General features: G+C 35.8%; 1 protein-coding gene and 1 pseudogene across 8 annotated transcripts in view; both read left to right on the top strand.

The window, feature by feature from the left end:
* The window catches only part of ADGRL2 (adhesion G protein-coupled receptor L2), a 143,781-nt gene that overhangs the window by 44,881 nt on the left and 77,020 nt on the right, over positions 1–21,880 (top strand). For all 8 annotated transcript variants that reach the window (XM_065898171.1, XM_065898172.1, XM_065898173.1 and 5 more), the window contains exon 2: positions 19,748–19,961. In XM_065898171.1, the coding sequence (XP_065754243.1) occupies positions 19,748–19,961 (214 nt within the window). The remainder of the gene's footprint in view (positions 1–19,747; positions 19,962–21,880) is intronic.
* Positions 15,049–15,434, top strand: LOC136133949 (large ribosomal subunit protein eL22 pseudogene; annotated as a pseudogene).

Consider the following 21,880-nt stretch of genomic DNA (forward strand, 5'->3'; position numbering starts at 1 on the left):
GTATACCGTGTCTTGTTTATTTAGCACATGGTGACCACTCAATAAATGTTCCAGTGATGTATAAGTGACCAAAATACTGAAATACAGTAAAAGCAGGGGAATTCATAGAAAACTGAGTTTAAAAGATTAAAAATGGAATTATTGCAAGAAATTTGATCTAACAGCATTTAGACATAGGTTATGTTTGCATGTTAACATATACAATATTTATTAAGTACCCACCTTATTGGGTGCTGTAATTTTGCTTGTGAACAGAATAGAAACTATCTATACCCTCATACAGACTTTTCCATCTTTAATCAGAAAGCATATGAACTCAATTTATAGTATAATGGACACTGGGAAGATATCGTGAAGAAATTCCTAATTATATCTGAAAAGGTAGTGGAGCTGCTATTAAAGATAGTTATATAATTTCTGTTACTGAAGTTATTGGCATTAGATTTTTGACATCATGGTATCCCAGTTTTGCAGATCATATAACATTTAACACATACTGAATGTGAAAAAGTGAATGGTGAGCATATTTGGAAACAGTGGGCAACATCTGATTATTTTGGTTCAGGTATAATTGTTAGTGCAATATAGGAGATTAAGATATAGGGGTCTAGGAAAGATGACAACCCCTACCTAAAAATATAAGCGGTTGTTTTCCAGCTGCAGAAAGCACACTCTGCTGTGTTCTGTATGGCTTAAGAAAACAGTCTGTGGCTCCTTATGTAGCACGATCTCTCTCCAATTTCCAGAGGGCACATCCATACAGACTTCCAATATACACTTATTACAAAGTAATGTGTGGCCAAGCATGTTTCCTCAGACATAATGAAATGGAATTTTGGTAAGAGGATTAATTTATTCAACAGACTGCCTTTGTGCTGGACACTGAAAGCAAAGGTGAACAAGGCAATAGACCAGGACACAGAACCTTTTAGTCTATTTCCTTTGAATCCTACAGAGGTTTCTTATAGTCTTCGATCATTTGGTTTGGGTAATAAAAAATGTTGACATCTGAATGCTCAGAAAAAATTGTAATAATGTTACATGTAACGCAGTTTTCATCATTAAAATGTTTGTTACCAACCTTTGGCTGACTTTGAAATTTTGCCTATCAGATTTCCAAATAAAATTTCAACTTATGTTAACACATGGAAGTGTTACTAGGTGAGGGAATTACGTATTCAAACACATAGTTTACAAAACAAGTTTAATGTAACCTCTGGAAAATCTATGCCAAAACTTGTTAGTGGGTCACTTTAATGTGCATTTGATGCGTTTATTTTAAATGCCTAGGAAAGGTTTTGAGGGATTTCTTAGAATTGCAGTGATGCCCATGGTAAAATAGGCTAAAAAGGTGCTGACGTGAAGTGGCCTCAAAGCTCAAAAATAACTACTGATAGGACTTGACAGAGGTACCATGGTATAGTGAGAGGAGCATTAAGGCCAGTCTTCATATTCCTTTTGTAGTAATGTGACCTTGGATAAATACCCCAGAGCCTCCGTTTTCTGAGCTGTAAAATTAACATGACATATGTATTAAGTGCTTACCATAACCAGGCACTGTGCTAGATGCTTGGGATAAAAACAGGAATAAGTATCCATTCCTGCCTTCAAGGAATATTTAGTCTTAAAAGGAGTGACATATAAACGGATACGTTTGAAACCATGTGATAGTGCAGAGAGTGTCCATGGACGTATTGTCAGAATTATGACACAGCTCAGGGGGTGAGGTGGGTTAGCTTCAGAGAAAACTCGTCCGAGGAGGTTTTTCCTGTTTCTAATCTTAAAAAGGTATGTAAGAATCCACTAAACAGCCAGGATTCTGTGGATTCAGCTAAATCATAGTGATGATTGAGATAATGTACACTGTGTCTAGAATATTCTAAATCCTTGCAAGTCATGGTCCCTTTTCCTGACCTGTTTACTAGTGTACTGTGCCTGTACACATACACACACACACACCGTTGACAAATGAACTTTGTGCCCTCAAAGAACATATAGGAGAGACAGATGGGAACAACAGGGACTAGCTTATTTCTCACTACCTATAATTATGATTTCATAATCTGCAAATTATCTACATATAATGAGTTATTCAATTATATCTGGTTTTTAATTTAGCCAATTAGGCTGTTTCCTTCGTTTACTGAAGATGGAACCCAGAGCTTATGACCAGGTGTCAAATGCAACACTTTTTAAGAAAAGTATGTTGACAAAATTGAGTACTTTACCTTGTCAGGCACTCTTCTGAATACTCTACATGTAGTTACTTATTTCATCCTCACAAAACCCTGTGAGACATAGGAGCTATTATCCTAACTTTATAGAGAAAGAAACTGAAATACAGAGTTTTACCAAATTGCCTGTGGTTAAGAAGTTCCTAGAAATAAGACTTCTTGTTCCAGAAGACTAAGACTTTCAAGATATATGTGCAGCCTCCCAACAACTAGGTTTTAAAGCACACAGGAAGCAAGCAAATTAGCCAGCCTATGGGATATAAGTGGGTACTTTTCTACAAGTGAATGTGGTTGACAAGCTTACAGAATACTGTTGCAGAGTAGAGCAGACACTGGAAGTCAGAAGTCCACATCACCAGGGAGATGGAGAGAGCATCTCTCTAAAGGGCAGGAATGGTTGGTTCTTTGTCTCTGCATTCTTGGGGCATCCTTTAGAATCTGGATGTGCTGGCTCTACTGTTTGCCTTTTCAGTAAGACTCACTGTACAAGAGCGGTGCATGTGGGGCACTGTGATAACCAGTGACCCCTCCTTTAATGCTCTTCTCCTTTGACAATACATTACTTTTCTTTGAAAAACCTAACATTTGTTAGCGTGATTTGCACAGTCTTATGCACATAATTTGTATAAGTGCAAAAGTATCATCCTGTCTTGAATCAAGTCTGCTTTTTGTTAGTTTCATGATAGTTTTATGCTGTATCTTCTGCTAGGGAAGGTTTTAAGAGAAGGGTGCTTTTGAGCCCTTAAATGAGAGGGAGGCCCTGAAGCTGAGCATATAGGAGAGAATTCTAAGTGGGGAGAATGACATGCAGAAAGTTGCAAAAGTAGGTACACATGTACTATATTTTAGATTATGAATAAATTATTGACTCAATTCCATAGTGTAAGCAGATTAACTATACATTTTAATAAATTGTATGAAAAAATAAATTATTGGAATTTCCTACGTAACACCTTGATGTCACAGGTATCATTTGCTTCTTTCTTTTATATAAATAGTTAATTCCATAAAAATAGATCGCTCACTCACCTTTCAACATGTAAGGGTTAACACAAACAATAGCAAAGTGGGGCTTCCCTGGTGGCACAGTGGTAGGGAGTCTGCCTGCCAATGCAGGGGACGCGGGTTCGTGCCCCAGTCCGGGAAGATCCCCACATGCCGCGGAGGAGCTGGGCCCGTGAGCCATGGCCAATGAGCCTGCACTTCCGGAGCCTGTGCTCCGCAACGGGAGAGGTCACAACAGTGAGAGGCCCGCGTACTGCAAAAACAACAACAACAACAAGAAAAAACAATAGCAAAGTGACAACCATGGGATGTGCTGGTAAGAAGCCTGGATTGAGTTGGGGGAAATTTGCAGCAAACAGCAAGAAGGTCATTATGAGTTGGAAGAGGTGGGGAGGAGGAAACTCATGTAATCTATAGGAGACAGGCCTTACTTTAGCAAAATATTTCTTTCCTTATTGAATCAGTGTGTTTGGGCACAGACCACCCCAGGAAAATGTATCTCAGATGCAATGAGGGAATTGATGTAACGAGTAGGGATATATCCAGTCTTTGGGAAAAACCACCTTGTCCACATAGGCATCTGGTGTGCAGAGTCCGGTAGCTCAGAACCAGGAAGGTCTAGGAAACACTTTGATTCTCAGGATGAGAGATGGTATATTTTCAGATCATTCCTCAAAAGGGGAATAGGATTTCATTATCCTACTTGGAAGAGTGCCGTTTTGTTCACTTGCTCCCTTTAACCCAAGTTCTGCTTCTTGGTACCTCAGTTTTGATGGCCAGTTTTCATCACCTCCCCAATTGCTGAGCCCAGTTGGTTTTGATGAGCTGGTCACTGTTATCCCAAAAAAGGGTTTCTGCCTCCTGGGTTTCTTTTTTTTCCTATATATTCATGTATATATTCTTTTGCATAATTCTCTAAGAATACATTCCCAAATCACTAAATATTATTAAATTATTATTTATAATATTTATTATTACGTATTATTTATAATATGGTTTATTAGGATTGTATCATTCTATTTTATCAATGTACTTTTGAGCCATTTTACTATTTTGATTCTTTAGTTTGTCTCAAACTTATCATTATGAATATCTTTTTATCTAAATCTGTCAAATGTTGGATTATTTTCAGAACATATATTTACAAAAGAAATTTGGTAAGAGTCTTTTCAGAAATATTGTATCAGTTTGTAATCTTAGAAATGTATGAGGCTGTGTGTTTTACAATACTCATAGATATTTGGTAATTTGATAGAAGAAAATTTCATCATATTTTAATTTTTTGCCTCCTTTTGCTCTTACCAATTAAACTGAGCATTGTATATGTTTATTTTCCTGTTTTTTCTTCTTCACCTACTTTGAAATTGATACTCATGATTTGTGAGTACATCTTATATAAAGTATTTAAACTTCGTGGTATTTGTTTAGACAGTTTATCTTGGGAGATGTAGTTTTCTGAAACATGCCTGTTGTCATTATAAATCAGATTCACCTAAACTTACTCTCATTTTCTGATAAGAAGCACTTGTTTTTGAGACTCTTATCAAGCCTTTCTTCTTCTTTTTTTATAGTAAGGGAGTTTTTTTATCTGGCAACATTCAGCTTCATAAGGGTGAAATTTAAAGCATTTGAGATTGTAAAGGGAAATAAACATTTAAAGCAGCAGTGCCCAACCTTTTTGTCACCAGGGACCGGTTTCGTGGAAGACAGTTTTTCCACGGACGGGAGTGGGGGGGGGATGGTTCAGGAGGTAATGTGAGCGATGGGGAGTGATGGAGAGCGGCAGTTTATGAAGCTTCGCTCGCCCACTGCTCACCTCCTGCTGTGCGGCCCGATTCCGGTCCGTGGCCCAGGGGTTGGGGAGACCTGAGTTAAAGTAGAGGGAAGGGACATTAGAGTAGTACAATGAGACATAGCAACACGGGCTGAAACGGGGTTCCTAAGAGCCTTTTTTCCTTACAATTCCTTGTAATTCATTAGAATGTCTGAATCCAGAAGTTGGAACTGCTCTGTTGCCTCTGTGCTGTTGGTACCTATACAAGGCAAGTATGAAAAATGACACTGGGCTGTATATGTAAGGGCAGGGTCTATACACTTGGATCTGCTACCGTGCTTTTTCTTGTTCTCTTGATGTTCAACTTGGCAGTTAAATACAAGAAAGGATAAAATTTTAACTGCAGGCAAGTCGTACTGTTTGTTTTTTAAGGCAACATTTTCACTGTGCAATGTCAGATTAAACTTATCCCTCCCACCTCCACCTCCCTCCCCGATGCTCTGGCGACACAGATTTGAGAATAGTTTGAGTGTGTTCTTTAAAACCTTATCTTTTCATCAAAAATTGAACAAACCTCAACATCACAATGCAAAAATAGTAACACCGAAACCACCCACGAAATCAAGGTCATTATATTGTCATTTAAGGAATTATATGATAACCTTCATACCATTTGGGGAAGCAGTTTCTGTTTTCATTCAGAGTATCACAGTAGAATACTTCTACAAGTCATCTCTTTTGTCAGGGAGAACTTCTATCATTGAGTGGGCTTTCTGTAGTTTGTGGAAGTGGTGGAGTTGCCTCCAACCTGAGAATTTTAAGTTTCTTCTCTCCTTTTTTTTTTTTTGTTTGTTGTTGGGAATTATGAGTTTCTGTGGCTTATCTCTGAATAGCCTGGTGGAGAAATTAGAATGTGCTAAGGACAGAAATACAAGTGGATGAATGAATGAGCAATAAATGTGTTTAGGTGGGGCTGCCAAAGATGTTAGTAAGAGATAACTTTGAAATGCTGTTTTCCATTTGGAGGTGGTTTTGATTATTCTGAGTTTGCATTTTGAATTGAAGTTCACAAAAATGGGTTCACAACTGCATTTGGTTTCATTTATTTTGCAGTTTTTAATTGGCCCAGGAGCATTGAAAAATGTAACAGCACAGTAGTACAGTGTTTCTGGAGTAAATCTTTTAATTTTTCTTTTATAGATCTTATTTCCCACTTGGTTAGTTACTCCAATAGCTCTGTGTATCTTTCAGAAATTTATCTTTACAACTTGCTCATGAGATAAAAAATAGCCTTTATTTATAAAGAAAGTTACATCTTAGTAGTTACAGTCTAGTTTGGGGTTTCAAAAATTCCATGTATGTAGTATAATTTATTTTTTTTAAAAGTTTTTCTTGATGTGGACCATTTTTAAAGTCTTTATTGAATTTGTTACAATATTGCTTCTGTTTTATGTTTTGTTTTTTTTGGCCATGAAGCATATGGGATCTTAGCTCCCCAACCAGGGATTAAACCCGCACCCCCTGTATTGGAAGGCGCAGTCTTAACCACTGGACCGCCAGGGAAGTCCCTGTGGTATAATTTAGAATAAAATTTTAAGCATCATTTTGGGGAAAAGGGGGGAAACTAAATAAGTCAACTTTGGTCTCATGAGTTATTTTTTTGAGGTGGGAAAGGACCTCAGTAAGAATTTCTCTTTCTAGAACCATATTGGAAGATGCCTTCTCACTTCTAGCAGAAAAGCATTTGTGTCATCTTCGATAGTTTTAGTGTGTTCAGTTAAATAAATATCTTTTAAAAAAAGCCCTAACTTCCTAAAGTCATTTGAGGTTTTAGGGAAAGAGTGCCTTTTATGGCATGTAGGAAGAAAGACATGAAATTTCTCCCTTCTTCCGTGGGGAAAAGGTTAAATGCCTGACATGTTTTAAGTGATCCAAGTGTTAGTGGTTAGTGGGGGTAACAGTTTGTGAAAAGTCAAGATAAGAGTTGAGACTGGTTTCAGGCTGTGCTAATCTTTCCTACCTGAAGTGAGAAATAAATACCTCATAGGAATGTATGTGGAGATATAATGCCTTTCCTTTCTAGGACACTTGTTTGAGTCAGCAGTTGAATGTGATTACCTTTGGATTCCTGTTTGGGAAAGAGAGAAATGAGTGGGTGGTTTCCTGCAGTTTCTGTGTAGTTAAATAAGTTTTAGAATTGGTGTTAATTGGCCCCCTTATAGATGCCTTTAATGAGGAAGCTGGTTGTAACCCTGGTAAATTAACATCTTTAGAGTTCATTGTTACCAAATAAAAGTTAATTGACATGGAAGTCTTATATACATTGTTGTCCCTCTTGTGATTCAACTTAAATGTACCTTTTAAAAAATGAAATTATGGTTAATAGTTTTTTTGGGGTTTGGGTTTTTTTTTTCATATTGTTTATGTTTGAATACAAGATATTAACAAAAAAACTTAGAATCTGAATTTTGACTTTCTGATCTGGGAGACCTGCCTGGGGAATACTTTAAATGGGGTCTCCACTCCTAGGTAGTTGTATTCATGAGACTAATACCATGACAGGAAAGGAATAGAATCCTTTAGCCGGTATGGCTTGGTGTGAGCCACTGGATGAAGGAACGAAACTCATATTTTTGTGTTGTTGCTTTGTTTAACCGCTTTTAAGAACATATGTTCTGAGGTTGGGTGGGTGAGGGGAGGTAATGGAATTTCTGATAACAAGAAGGGTAATAAAAATAACAATAATAAAATTGCTAGAAGATTATAGTAAATAATCAATGTGGAAGTAGAAATAAATTGTTGTACCAGAAGAGACGATGAAATTATTTTCTTATTCTGTGATTATTCTCTAGTTTTTTTTTTTTGTTGTTGTTGTTGTCAGTGAATACTTTACACAGAATTACTTATGAATTTTGATTTGATAGTGCAATGTAAATGACTTGAGAAATTGCATTTCCGATAGTAAATTCTTAATGCTAAACTGGTTTTAACTAGTTATTAAAAATAATAAATATTAAATAAATAATAAATAAATATAAGTGTTTACTATTTCCTTGACGGAAGAAAAAGGAGAGTGGTATAGTTGCTATTCTGGTTTTTTGTGATGGTTTCACATGACCAATGACCACAACTCCTGGATGATTTTTAACTCTAGCAGGTGGTCAGTCTTTTAAGGGTGCATTTCATAGTTGAGTCCCACTGATTTGGAGACTCTGGTGAAGATGTCATCTTTGTTACATTTATATATATATTTTTAATCTCCTGACATAAAATGTTTTAAATACAACATTTCCTGATAATGTACATAGCTTAAACTTCAAAACTAGAAACTTTAAAACTAACATATATAAAAAGATAAAATTGTGGTGTGTGTGTCTCCCCCTGTATAAAAACATCTTCATCTTGGGTATATTTGACAACTTTTTGTACAAAGAATTAAGGTATAAAATAATGCATAAAATAAAATTAAGCAAAAGGTGATTGCTGACTATGTACCATGCACTGTGTTGGAAACTAAGGACACAAAAATAAATAAGCTTCACTTCTTTCTATTCAGCCGCTCAGCGTTCAGTAGGAGAGGAATATAAGTAAAGAACATGTTGCCTGCTCTGATAGTGGAGCTCATAATTGTTCATGCACTCATTTCATTCCTACACCTATTGTTTTAACATGTCTTTATTTTATGTCCGCTATAAAGAGACCACTGTAAACTGACTCTTTATCAGGCTTGGCATTGTAATGGTGGATGATATCTTTCCTCAAGGAGAACTCACTCCTTATGGAAGCTACCCAGACACAGGGATCATTGTCATTTTTTTCACTGTTACATCCCAAGTGTGTGGAAGAGTGCTAGGCACATAGTAGACGCTCATAAATATTTATTGGAAGAAAGAAAATAGATGACCCAAACCTGAGCTCAGGTTCTTCATTCCCCATTGTTAGGGAAGTTTTGAACTGGATTTTGGAGAATAATTGTTTCCTAAGAGAAGAACGAGTAGAACATCCTGTGCAGAGGGCATAGGCACTGAGTAGTAAGGGTAATATTGAGGCTTAATACAAAATTCACTAATATTTAAAAATAGATCAGAATGAAAGTATTGTATGTTTGTGAACTTTCAAGAAGTCATAGCTAGCTATATGCTGAGACTATTAAAAGCGTCTGTCTGTGGCATATATTATTCTTAATAGACATGCTTACCAGGAATTTTTCTTTTAAAGTTCAGTATTAAACTGAGAGTAATTTATAACTTTTAAACTGCTATATTTTAATGGCATTTGTGAATTATTAATCATTGCCAGATAATTTACAGGTTTTTAAGTGGGAGAGATCAATTTCTTTCTAATAAGGAATTTAATCTCCAAATGTTTTGAAGGACATATAATGCATACTTTCTCCTTAAAATATTGAGAGGCTTTTCAGGAGTAGTCATATTTGAACCTAATAGCTGATGGCATTCTTGCAGTATATTTTTACGTTTTGAGTGTCCAAAGTGTCCAGAATTTTGTTCCTTTTAACAAAACACAGAGGTAAAGTTTTTTCCTTTGCTATTTATGTAATTGGATTTAATTATGTATTAATTTTTTTATCATGTATTTATTTATTAGGAATTTTTGTGTATTCCAATGTAAATCTTAGTATTTTGTGTATAAATTGATCTTACTTGAAACTGTAAACATTCTTCTAAAAATTTTTTTGTTTGAAGTGCTTCATAATTTAAAATATATCCAAAATAGAAAAAAATGTTTTGTAAACCAGAAAGACACAAGAAGCTAAGGCATGTCACACATATATGGTGAGTTGACTATTTTGTAGTTACATGACCTTAAATTGTTTGAACACTTGGTTTTGCAAGAACTTATATTTTTGTAAGGATTTGATTTGTGTTTCATGCTAACCAAGTTTACTTAACACACAAATTGCTACATTTTCAAGGCCAGGGTGCTGGAAAATGACATTGCATTCCTTTGTTTTTTTTGTTCTTGGCATGAACACAAGTTCAAAGGTGAAAGTAGTTTTTTTTTACTGTGCACATGCCATGGTTTAGGCTTCTGACATAATACTGACAGGTTAAAGAATTATACGTTAATGAACACAAAACATTAGATATTTTAGAGTTTGATTGATAAAGCTATCTCTTAAAATGGACTAACAGTAACTAAAACAAAAGAGTGACATTCTGCAAGCTTAAATGGAATGAGTTTTTCACATACTGCCTTTCAGTATACAAAGGTAAGTTTTTTTTTTGTTTTTTTTTTTTTTACATCTTTACTGGAGTATAATTGCTTTATAATGGTGTGTTAGTTTCTGCTTTATAACAAAGTGAATCAGTTATACATATACATATGTTCCCATATCTCCTCCCTCTCGCGTCTCCCTCCCTCCCACCCTCCCTATCCCACCCCTCTAGGTGGTCACAAAGCACTGAGCTGATCTCCCTGTGTTATGCGGCTGCTTCCCACTAGCTACCTACCTTACGTTTGGTAGTGTATATATGTCCATGCCTCTCTCTCACTTTGTCACAGCTCACCCTTCCCCCTCCCCATATCCTCAAGTCCATTCTCTAGTAGGTCTGTGTCTTTATTCCTGTCTTACCCCTAGGTTCTATATGACATTTTTTTTTCTTAAATTCCATATATATATGTGTTAGCATATGGTATTTGTCTTTCTCTTTCTGACTTACTTCACTCTGTATGACAGACTCTAGGTCTATCCACCTCATTACAAATAGCTCAATTTCGTTTCTTTTTATGGCTGAGTAATATTCCATTGTATATATGTGCCACATCTTCTTTATCCATTCATCCAATGATGGACACTTAGGTTGTTTCCATCTCCGGGCTATTGTAAATAGAGCTGCAATGAACATTTTGGTACATGACTCTTTTTGAATTATGGTTTTCTCAGGGTATATGCCCAGTAATGGGATTGCTGGGTCATATGGTAGTTCTATTTGTAGTTTTTTAAGGAACCTCCATACTGTTCTCCAGTGGCTGTATCAATTTATATTCCCACCAGCAGTGCAAGAGTGTTCCCTTTTCTCCATACCCTCTCCAGCATTTATTGTTTGTAGATTTTTTGATGATGGCCATTCTGACTGGTGTGAGATGATATCTCATTGTAGTTTTGATTTGCATTTCTCTAATGATTAATGATGTTGAGCATTCTTTCATGTGTTTGTTGGCAGTCTGTATATCTTCTTTGGGGAAATGTCTATTTAGGTCTTCTGCCCATTTTTGGATTGGGTTGTTTGTTTTTTTGTTATTGAGCTGCATGAGCTGCTTATAAATTTTGGAGATTAATCCTTTGTCAGTTGCTTCATTTGCAAATATATTCTCCTATTCTGAGTTTTGTCTTTTGGTCTTGTTTATGGTTTCCTTTGCTGTGCAAAAGCTTTGAAGTTTCATTAGGTCAAAGGTAAGTTTTATTATACATCCTTGATTTTAAAAATTTTGTTATAATAACCTCATGAATATGCAGAGGTAAATTGAAAAAGTTGAACTATTAGTGAAATAATTTATCTTTTAGGTTTACTCTGAACACTGACTTTTCACCTAAATTAAAATGAAATGGGAATAAGTTTTCTGGAAGCTTCTGAACTAGAGTTCAGCCTCGTGGAAATCCTGCCCCCATTCTCATTAAGTATTTTTCTTATTTCCCTTTTAGGAAGAAATCTTATTAGCATACATAAACAGGAGTAAATCAGAGATTTCATATTCCACCACTGGTAATAGACGATGGTCTGAGTTAATGTTTCTGTAGAGCTTGAAGTCACAGCCTCAGTCCCATAGAGGACCATGATAATCAGAAGGAGTGGTGCTTACTGGGACCATAGCTGGCATGAGCAGGGCATACATGACAGGGTTCAGTTCAAAGTAATTAAGGAAAACAGTACCAGAAAAGTTGAAGTTTTTATATTATAGCTTTAAAAAGTCTTTTATTGGAATGTATGATTTTACAGAAATGTCCAAAGAGCAGACTGAGGGAGACAATGTTAGAAAAGCAAAATGTTCCTACAAGAGTTTGAAGTCCACCACAGGCATAAGCTAATAGCAGTATACTATTTATTGCCAGAGTAGCATATTTTCTTGCAAAAATGCTCATAAATTATGTGAAATCCAATGTTAGAATTCCAGTTCTGGTCTTACAAATTCCCATCTCATAGCAGTACATCTGTTTATTAGGAGTTATTCCCTGAATATGAAAGATTTCAATCCTAAGTCACTGCACCTGTTGACAGGAGGTGTTTATTCCAATCACTAGCCTAAAGCACAGACTTATTGCTTGACATTTTATAGCTTGGGAGGGAAAAAGTGTCTTCAAAGCCATTTGTTCAGAGTGCAGAAAATGGAGCAAAACAGTTCATTTTACTCTAAGCACCACTATTTGGCAGTGTTCACATTTGCACAGCACAAAGCTGCAATATTGATTTTTTGCTCACAGAGTCTCCCACAAGTTTTTTCTTCGATTGTCAGATGGATTGGATTACACTTTGCTTGTTGGGATGCTTTTTTTTTTTTCTTGGTTGAAATAGAAATATATTGAAAGTACAGCTTAGAATGAATGTCATAGTAATAGTGTGATTAAAGAGTTTTAATTTGGGCATTTTTTTATGTTGATTATGTTGACTGAGCAATTTCATTGACTACTTGACCATCAGACAACTACTTCCTTTCTTGCCCTTGTTCCTCTAGGACTAGAGGCACCCAGTATACCCTAACTATGTTCTGTACAACAGGGGTCCCCAACCTGCTGCTAAGTGTCATTATCATTTGGAGAGGCATTAAAGTAACATTGAAAAACACGAGTCTGGGAGCTGAAGTATTCAGTTTCAAACCTTGATTTCATTCTTATTGGATGTGTGATTTTGGAAAACATAATTTTTCTGTGCCTCAATTTCTTCCTTTGTAAAGTAGAAAATAATAATACGTATCTCATATGGTTGTTATGAGATTTGTAGTCAGTATATATTTGTACAGTCCTCAGAGGGACTTCTAGTGATGATGGGGTGGAGAGGATGGCAAATCCTCTTCCCCCAAACAAGTATAAAACTGAACAAAATTGTCAACAACCACCATTTTAGGGCTCTGGAAATTAACCAGAGCCAAATAAGAAATTGGGAACGATTTCTTTAAAAAAAAAAAAAAAAGCTGATGGAACTTTTGGTACACACAGTTCAAGTTTAAAGCCTTCTAGCCTGGGGCTGCTTCTCCCTGCACCCTACACTCTTTGGCTATGTCACTGTGGTTAGTTTAGTCAGAGCAAGGCTGGCCTTGAAAATCTGTGACTGAGCTGCCAGGGAGAGCTGGCTTGATTTGGAGTAGAGTGTGGGAACCCATGCCCAGCAGTGTTGTCAGTAAAAGTAGTAAACACTGTGGAAAACAGATGGGGAAGACCCCTAGCTCTTGCTAACCTGAGGCTGTGGTCCCAGGTGGGGAGACTGAGTGCCAGTCTGAAACATAACCAGGAAACCTTGGAAATGAAAGAGCCAAACGTTCTCTGCGTTCTTGACTGACTGAGAAGCTACACACAGAGCAGAGATGCGGGGGACGTGGCAGAAAGTAAATAACCAAGGCTGACTTGAAAACTGCTTGAACTTTGAACTCTCCCTAACATACAGGTCAAATCAGCAGAGGGTGGAGACCTTATTATGGGTTCATGGTTTTTGTGCAAAGTCTTTGCTCAATCATTGGCTGATGACTAAGCTATGCAGAGACAGGTGTGATCCCTAGGAAGTCAAGCTAGAAAATAAAAATAAGAATTAAAATAACAACGACAACAATGAACAGAGACACACAGCAGCTGCAAAGTACAGGGGAAGACAGAGTCAGCAGATTAAATTCAGTCAGAATGCTAAAAAGAAAATATCACAACAGCAACAATTCTCAGGGGACAGGAATCTAGAGTAGCTAACAGCGTATTATTTTAAATGTCTAGTTTTCAACAACAACAAAAAATTTGCAAGCTAATGCAGAGAAACAGGAAAGTTGACCCATACTTAGGAGAAAAAACATTCAATAGAAACTGCCTCTGTTGTGGGCCTGGATGTTAGATTTAGCAGATAAATATTTCAGAGTGGCCATTATGAATATGTTCAAAGATTAAAGTAAAACTATATTAGAGAATTAAGAGGAAACATGATGATGACTTAACAAATATGTAATAGAGAAAACCTATTTTAAAGGACCTTGGAGAAATTCTTGGCATGTCTTAGTTATTGTATCAGTGTGTTGCAAATAAATAAATTTTCTTCCCCAAATACAGATATCCTACCTTCATCTGAACCCAGATATTCTGATTTAGTAGGGCTGGATTTGGGCTTGCAGATATGTCTTAAAAAATACTTACCAGATGACTCTGATGCAAACTCATATTTGGGGGTCAGTCATATACTCTTAGCCAGTGATTTTTTAAAAAGTCCTGGGGCTTCCCTGGTGGCAAAGTGGTTGAGAGTCCGCCTGCCAATGCAGGGGACACGGGTTCATGCCCCGGTCCGGGAAGATCCCACATGCCGCGGAGCGGCTGGGCCCATGAGCCATGGCCACTGAGCCTGCGCGTCTGGATCCTGTGCTCCGCAACGGAAGAGGCCACAGCGGTGAGAGGCCCGCGTACCGCAAAAAAAAGAAAAAAGTCCTGAAAAATGTGCCATTAAACAATTAAGGATGAATTCGTGTACAAAGGAAGAAAGTGCAATTAAGAAATGGCACTGATACCTGTGATGATTTCTTCCTGTGACTCAGTATAGTAAGTCATTAATGTGATATAAATAAAGGTGTAAATAAGTGTTTTTAGGAATAAGTTTTGTTCTGACTTTTCATAAGATTTACTTACTGAAAATGTTGAATTTTAAAAATTAATATTAATTGCAATAGTTTTATTTAAGACTTTCCAAACTTCTTTGAAGTCCCATTGCTGATGGAAGAGTTTGAAGCCATACCCCTTGAAGTTTTCAGGAAAATAGGGGAGAAGTGCCCAAAGAAAGCATAAGAATTTACATTTTTCTGAAAAATTTATGCTTTCTGCCATCCGCTGCTACCATGGCGTCTGTGATAAAGCTTGTGGCGAAGGGGGGCAAAAAAAAAGAAGCAGGTCCTGAAGCTTACTCTTGACTGTACCCATCCTGTAGAAGATGGAATCATGGATGCCACCAATCTTGAGCAGTTTTTTCAGGAGAGAATCAAAGTGAATGGAAAAACTGGGAATCTTGGTGGAGGTATTGTAACAGTCGAAAAAAGCAAAGCAAGATTACTGTAACTTCTGAGGTGCCTTTTTCCAAAAGGTATTTGAAATATATCACCAAAAAAATATTTGAAGAAGAATAATCTATGTGACTGGTTAGGCATAGTTACTAACAGCAAAGAGTTACGAATTGCGTTACTTCTAGATTAATCAAGATGAAGAAGAGGAGGAAGATGAGGATTAAAACTCAATTATCTGTAATATTTTGTATGAGTTCTTGAATAAAACTTAGGAACCAAAAAAAAAAGTTTATGTGGGTTTTTCTTTTGATTTAATAATTGGCCCGTGTTTATTTTCTCCCTTCCAGTAAGTCTTTGGTTAAAATAGTTAATCCAGAAAGAATCCTGACTAATTCATACATGTACTTTTGAGAATTTTCTTGGCAGTACCATACAATCTACATTATTGTGCCATAGTCCATCCATGCTAACATTTTCATATGTTTATATTTTAAAGAAATAGAGCAACAAATGTCTTAATTGTTGACCACTTGAAAATGTTAGAATAGCATGTATACCTGATTAAAAGGAGCTTGCCTGTTTAGAATAATAGATTGGTGAAATTTGATAGGACTTTGAAATGACTTTAATTCTTCAGAAAAAGAAATTAAAACCCAGAAAAATAAAATGACTTAGCCAAGTTCACAAGGCTGACCCGGACATCTGTACTGTTCAGTACTCTTTCTGTATGTCCATACTTGCACAGTATAGATTTTGCTCTCAATAAGTTTATGGCACACATCGCTACATTTCCACAAATACAATTTTCATCATTATCTATATGTTGTGTGAACCTTTAAAATAATTGTTTCCTGTCAAATTCACTAACATTTTTTGGTGAATTTCAGATGGTATGAAAAATTATAAAGTTAATCTTGTTTGTATTATCAACATGGTGGCTTGAGAAGTCACAGAATCCCTTTCTGTTCATGGCCATTACTAAAAGCATGGGCTCTGGAATCTGAGAACCCTGCACGCGTTAGAATCTAACTCACAGTAATCCTTGAGACCCTGAATTACTTACTATTTAATGCCTTAGTTTCATACTCTGTAAATGGGTATTGTTACAGTTAACTACTCCATTGTTTTTTGTTGTGTTGATAGTTGTTGATGATGCTGGTGATCATAAAAAGGGTGATCCATAAAAAGCAGTTTGGACAGTATCTAAACATTGTAATTGCTATGTAAATGTTAGCTACTATAATATTTACTTTTTATTTTTTTCTTCATATTTGTTTTATATGGAGATATATATATATATATATATATATATATATATCCATATCCAGTTGGAAACACAGGATTTAAATAAAGGAAGGTTCATAAATGTCTGTCTTTGTGAGAAACACTAATGAACTCCAGTGGTACCTAGAAAATAATTAATTGACAGAATTTAAACATTTTTTTTTGAGGATGTAACAATTTTATTGATTATTAAGTGTTTATCTGTTTCTTAATGCTCACTCTTTGTTTTCACTGCCGAAGGCAATAGATAGTACAGAGGAAAACGCATTGTAATTTATATTGTTTTAAACAGATACTAGTTGTTCAACTTGGCAATTTGGTTTGATAGCAGTTATTGGAATTATGTATCATGTACCAATCTAGGCATTAGAATTATAACTAACTATCATCAGAGTCTAGCAGGGGAGATATATATTAAAAATGAATATCCACAGCACCATGTGGTAATAACAAGTGATTTTTAAATTTTATACATAAGTATAAAGTTCAGTGGAAACAGGTGAGAGAGCAAGAATTTAGTAAAGAGAACACATGATTTAAGGCAATAATATTATAGCATTAAATACAGCAACATTCACCATTAAGAACTCATTCAGTTCTATGCAATGAAAGTATAAGTACCATGATCTGTTCTTCAGAAAATTCTGTATTGGAAATCTACTACATTAGTAAAGTGTGCTGATCTTTCTATTTTTTTTCCTTTTCTTTTTTCATACTTTACCTTTTTGGATGACTAATATTAAGGCTTTAAAAATCCTTTCTCTGAATTATCAAAACAGCAAGACTTCTGCAACTTCTCAAATATCTTTCAAAAGCAGAGGAAAATTCATTTAGAACCATAACTATAATCCTGCAAACTATCAACAACAAAAATTAAGGAGCTCAAGTTAAAAACCACAGTGCTTCAGAATCAATTCTATATTTTTGACAAATACTACAACTTGTGAATTTTGGCTCCAAGTCAGTCTTATAATAACATTTTCTCATATTTTTAATATTCTCTAATAATATGATTTACAAGGTATTATAATTGCAAATCATCTCTGGCTTTAAAATATGCAGTGCTCCAAAATTTTATATGATGTCACTTGTTTGAATTTTCACACAGCTTTTTGCCACAGAAGTGTGTCTGCTTCTGAAACCCTAAAACATATTTTCATTTAAAACAAATATAATACTAGCTTAAGCTGAATTATTTGTATAAGCAGTACAGTATCAGCAAATGGAAGAAAGCAATAACATATGTAAAAGTTTATTTATGAACTTGGGAAAAGGTTGAAAGGTTGGCCCCATTACTGTTTTTCATGATATTGCCCAGCTCCGTTTCTGTATTCCTTCTTCATTGATAGTGCGCTTCTCTTTATGTAATCTCGTAAGACCATAAATCTTAGTGAAAACCTACCAAGGTTGGCGTTTGCCTCAATCCCCTGAAGATTTCTGTGCTCTAAGCTGTGTCTTTTTCTTCTCTCTCCATCCCAATTACATTTTTAGTTTTCTCAGTAGAACTGAGAACTCAGCCAAGTTTGAGAATTGCTGATTTTCTAAATCATACCAAGGTACAGCCCACTAACTAATCCTTTCGCAGGATTGTTTGCATTTTAGAAAGAAGATGCATGTTTATCCAGGAGACTGTTTATTTTATTGTATTAGTGAGAGACATTGTGCAATAGTTAAAGAGAACAGGTTTTAGCATTGTATTGACCTGAACAGAACCTAGCTCTTCAACTTAGAAGCTTATGTCTTGGAACAGTTTACTTCTGAATGTCATTTTTTTTTTTTTCCAGTAAAAAGAGATATAAGGGATAACTCATGTGATGCAGAGTAATTAAAAGGATAGAGATAAGAAAAAATACAGAAATTAATGCTAGTCTTTTATAAAAGAAACGCTATAGCTGGCAACAAGTTAGAGAACTGAAATAAAAAATTGGGTCAGTGTAGAAGTTTTTGATATGGTAGGTAACCCATAGGTAGCACACCAGCACACAGAGATGTGCTTCTCCCACACATAGTTGTTGTTGGCTGTTCTCGGCTTTCTCTGCTTTTACCTTTGTTCTATGCTCTGTTACTACTTTAGAGGACCCCTGGTTGAGAACCGTGATTAAAACCTAAAATTCTAATTTCTTATTCTATTTGGAATCTTTTTTTTTTTTTTTTTTTTTTTTTTTGCGGTACGCGGGCCTCTCACTGTTGTAGCCTCTCCCGTTGCGGGGCATAGGCTCCGGACGCGCAGGCTCAGCGGCCATGGCTCACGGGCCCAGCCGCTCCGCGGCACGTGGGATCCTCCCGGACCGGGGCACGAACCCGTGTCCCCTGCATCGGCAGGCGGACTCTCAACCACTGCGCCACCAGGGAAGCCCTGGAATCTTTTTTTTATAGCACTCATGAACATTGGTTATCTACATTCCGCCTAATACACCATACTTAAGTTCATATGGCACTTTCTATTAAGTGCTTTTCTGTACATTATCTCATTTTAGAGTCATACAGGTAGGAAAAAATAATAACATCATAGATGTTTCATCTCCATTTTGTAAATGACAAAACTGAGTCTCAGAAATTTTGCCCCTTTTGGGGGTTTCAGCTTTTTGGACTGGATTGGAGCAGTGCTGGCTCCTTTGAATGCCCATCTGCTGAATCCTTTCATTTATGTCAGTTTTCAGTAAAGAGTCTACAAATTGAAATAAGTTATTGTGCCATAAGTATGATACTGTCATAGTGTCTTAGTTATTTTGGGAGACGCTAAGACAAATGTATTTTTAAGATAATTCCATTAACAGCAATTAATATGTCTACATTAAATGGGTAAGGCCAGTGTCCTGTGTAGCAGAGCTTTGATTTCATTCGTAAATGAAAACCGTTCTTTTTTAAATTGTTGCATTCTGTATTTGTATATCTTGTCACTCGTTATAAATCCATTGATCAAATGCGTCATTTTTCTTTGGGTTTACTCAAAAAGGGCCATTTAGTTTCTGATTGTGACTAGGTTATACAGAAAATATTTTATTAAAGTAATTTAAAATTGTCTTATAAAGATGAATAATCCAGCTAAAGATATATATTAAAAATTTAATAATACATTAGTGATTCATAGTAAAGATCCAGAGAATTATTGAATAAATATATGAATGATGGCTTGAAAAACATACTTCGTATGACATCTCTTGGATATAGACATGACTCATATTACTTGAAAATGCCTTATTAAAATAATATACTTCATAAATGAGTTAATTTTTTTTTTTTCTTTTTTAAGGTTTCAGCAGAGCAGCTTTACCATTTGGGTTAGTTCGTAGAGAATTATCCTGTGAAGGTTATTCTATAGATCTACGATGTCCCGGCAGTGATGTCATCATGATTGAGAGCGCTAACTATGGTCGGACAGACGACAAGATTTGTGATGCTGACCCATTTCAGATGGAGAATACAGACTGCTACCTCCCAGATGCCTTCAAAATTATGACTCAAAGGTAAATGTTCACGTGTTATTATCCCATTTTAGTTACTACATCCAAATTCGTAAAAGTATTATCATAACTCCAGACTGGATAGATACAATGCGTATCTCAGCCTATTCATTGAAGTGAGTTAGGGTTTTACCTACTAATGTTGCCTTCTACTTTATAATATTTCAACAACATTTAAATCTCTATATCATTTTTATATAGATTGACATATCAGAAGGGATATGTATTACAGTTTTTTTATATACATCATAGAATAAAAGTAATTGAAATGTAATCTTGTTTTTTAAGCCTTCAAAATTTTGAAATATTTTATAATATCAAGAATGTTTAAATGTCTGGGTCTTTGGCAATAATTGTTCCTTAATTTTTTTAAATTAGTAAACTTAATTTTTTCAGCAAAAATGAGCAGAATGTACACAGAATTATCATACTCCATCTCCACACGTGCAAGACTTCCCTAACCATTGACATCCTGACATCCCCTACCATGGTGGTACATTCGTTATAGTAGATGAACTCACATTGACACATCATTATCCCCCTAAGTTCTCAGTTTGCATTAGGGTTTACTCTTGTTGTTGTACATTCTGTGGGTTTTGACAGATTTATAATGACACTTATTCACCATTGTAATATCATACAGAATAGTTTCACTGACCTAAAACTCCTTTGTGTTCCACCTACTCATTCCTCCCTCCATCTAACCTCTGGCAACCGCTGATCTTTTTATTTTCGTACAGTTTTGCCTCTTCCGGAATGTCATACAGTTGTAATCCTACAGAATGTAACCTTTTCAGATTGATTTCTTTCACTTAGTAATATGCACTTAAGTTTCCTACATGTCTTTTCATGGCTTAATAGCTCATTTCTTTTTAGTGTTAAATAATATTCCATAGTCTGGATGTACCCCAGTTTATCCATTCACCACCTACTGAAGGATTTCTTGATTGCTTCCAAATTTTGGCAATTATGAATAAAGCTGCTGTGAACATCTGTTCAGGTTTTTGTGTGAACATAAGTTTTCAGTTCATTTGGGCAAATACCAAGGAGCATGATTTGTTGGATCATATGGTAAGAGTGTGTTTAGTTTTGTAAGAAACTGCGAAACTGTCTTCCAAAGTGACTGTACCATTTTGCATTCCCACTGGCAACGAATGAGAGTTACTGTTGCTCCACACCTCACCAGCATTTAGTATTGTCAGTGTTTTACATTTTGGGTAGTCTAATAGGTGTATAGTGATATCTCATCGTTTTAATTTACAATTCCCCAATGACATATCATGTTGAACACCTCTTAATATACTTACTTGCCATTTGTGTATCTTTATTGATGAGGTGTCTGTTCTGGTCTTTTGCCCCCTTTTGTAATTGGGTTGTTTTCTTATTGTTTAGCTTTAAGAGTTTTTTATTTTTATTGTTTTGGCCACGCTTCATGGCTTGCAGGATCCCAGTTCCCTGACCAGGGATTGAACCTGTGCCCCCTGCAGTGGAAGCACATAATCCTAACCACTGGACTGCCAGGGAATTCCCTTTAAGAGTTTTTTAAAATATATTTTGGATAACAATCCTTTATCAGATATGTCTTTTGCAAATATTTCCTCAATCTGTGGCTTGTCTTCTATTGATCTTCAGTTTTAGAAAAACAAACAAAATAAAAACAACAGATTAAGAAAGTTAAAACATATAGCGCTCATTCTCTCTCTTTTTCTTCATATATAGATAATAGGAAGGAAGGGAGGAAGGGGGGTGAAGGAAGGAAGGAAGGAAGGAAGATAGAAAGTTATTTGGGTAATATACCAATTTTGGTTAATTTTGTGTTTTAAAAATGATGTGTTGGAAAGTGTGTTATAAACTATAAAATATATGAATGATATCTCTTAACTGGACAGTTGTGTTTCTACAAGTAAATAGAATACAAAAAA

Source organism: Phocoena phocoena, chromosome 1 (assembly GCF_963924675.1).
Source record: "Phocoena phocoena chromosome 1, mPhoPho1.1, whole genome shotgun sequence".
Taxonomy (NCBI): domain Eukaryota; kingdom Metazoa; phylum Chordata; class Mammalia; order Artiodactyla; family Phocoenidae; genus Phocoena; species Phocoena phocoena.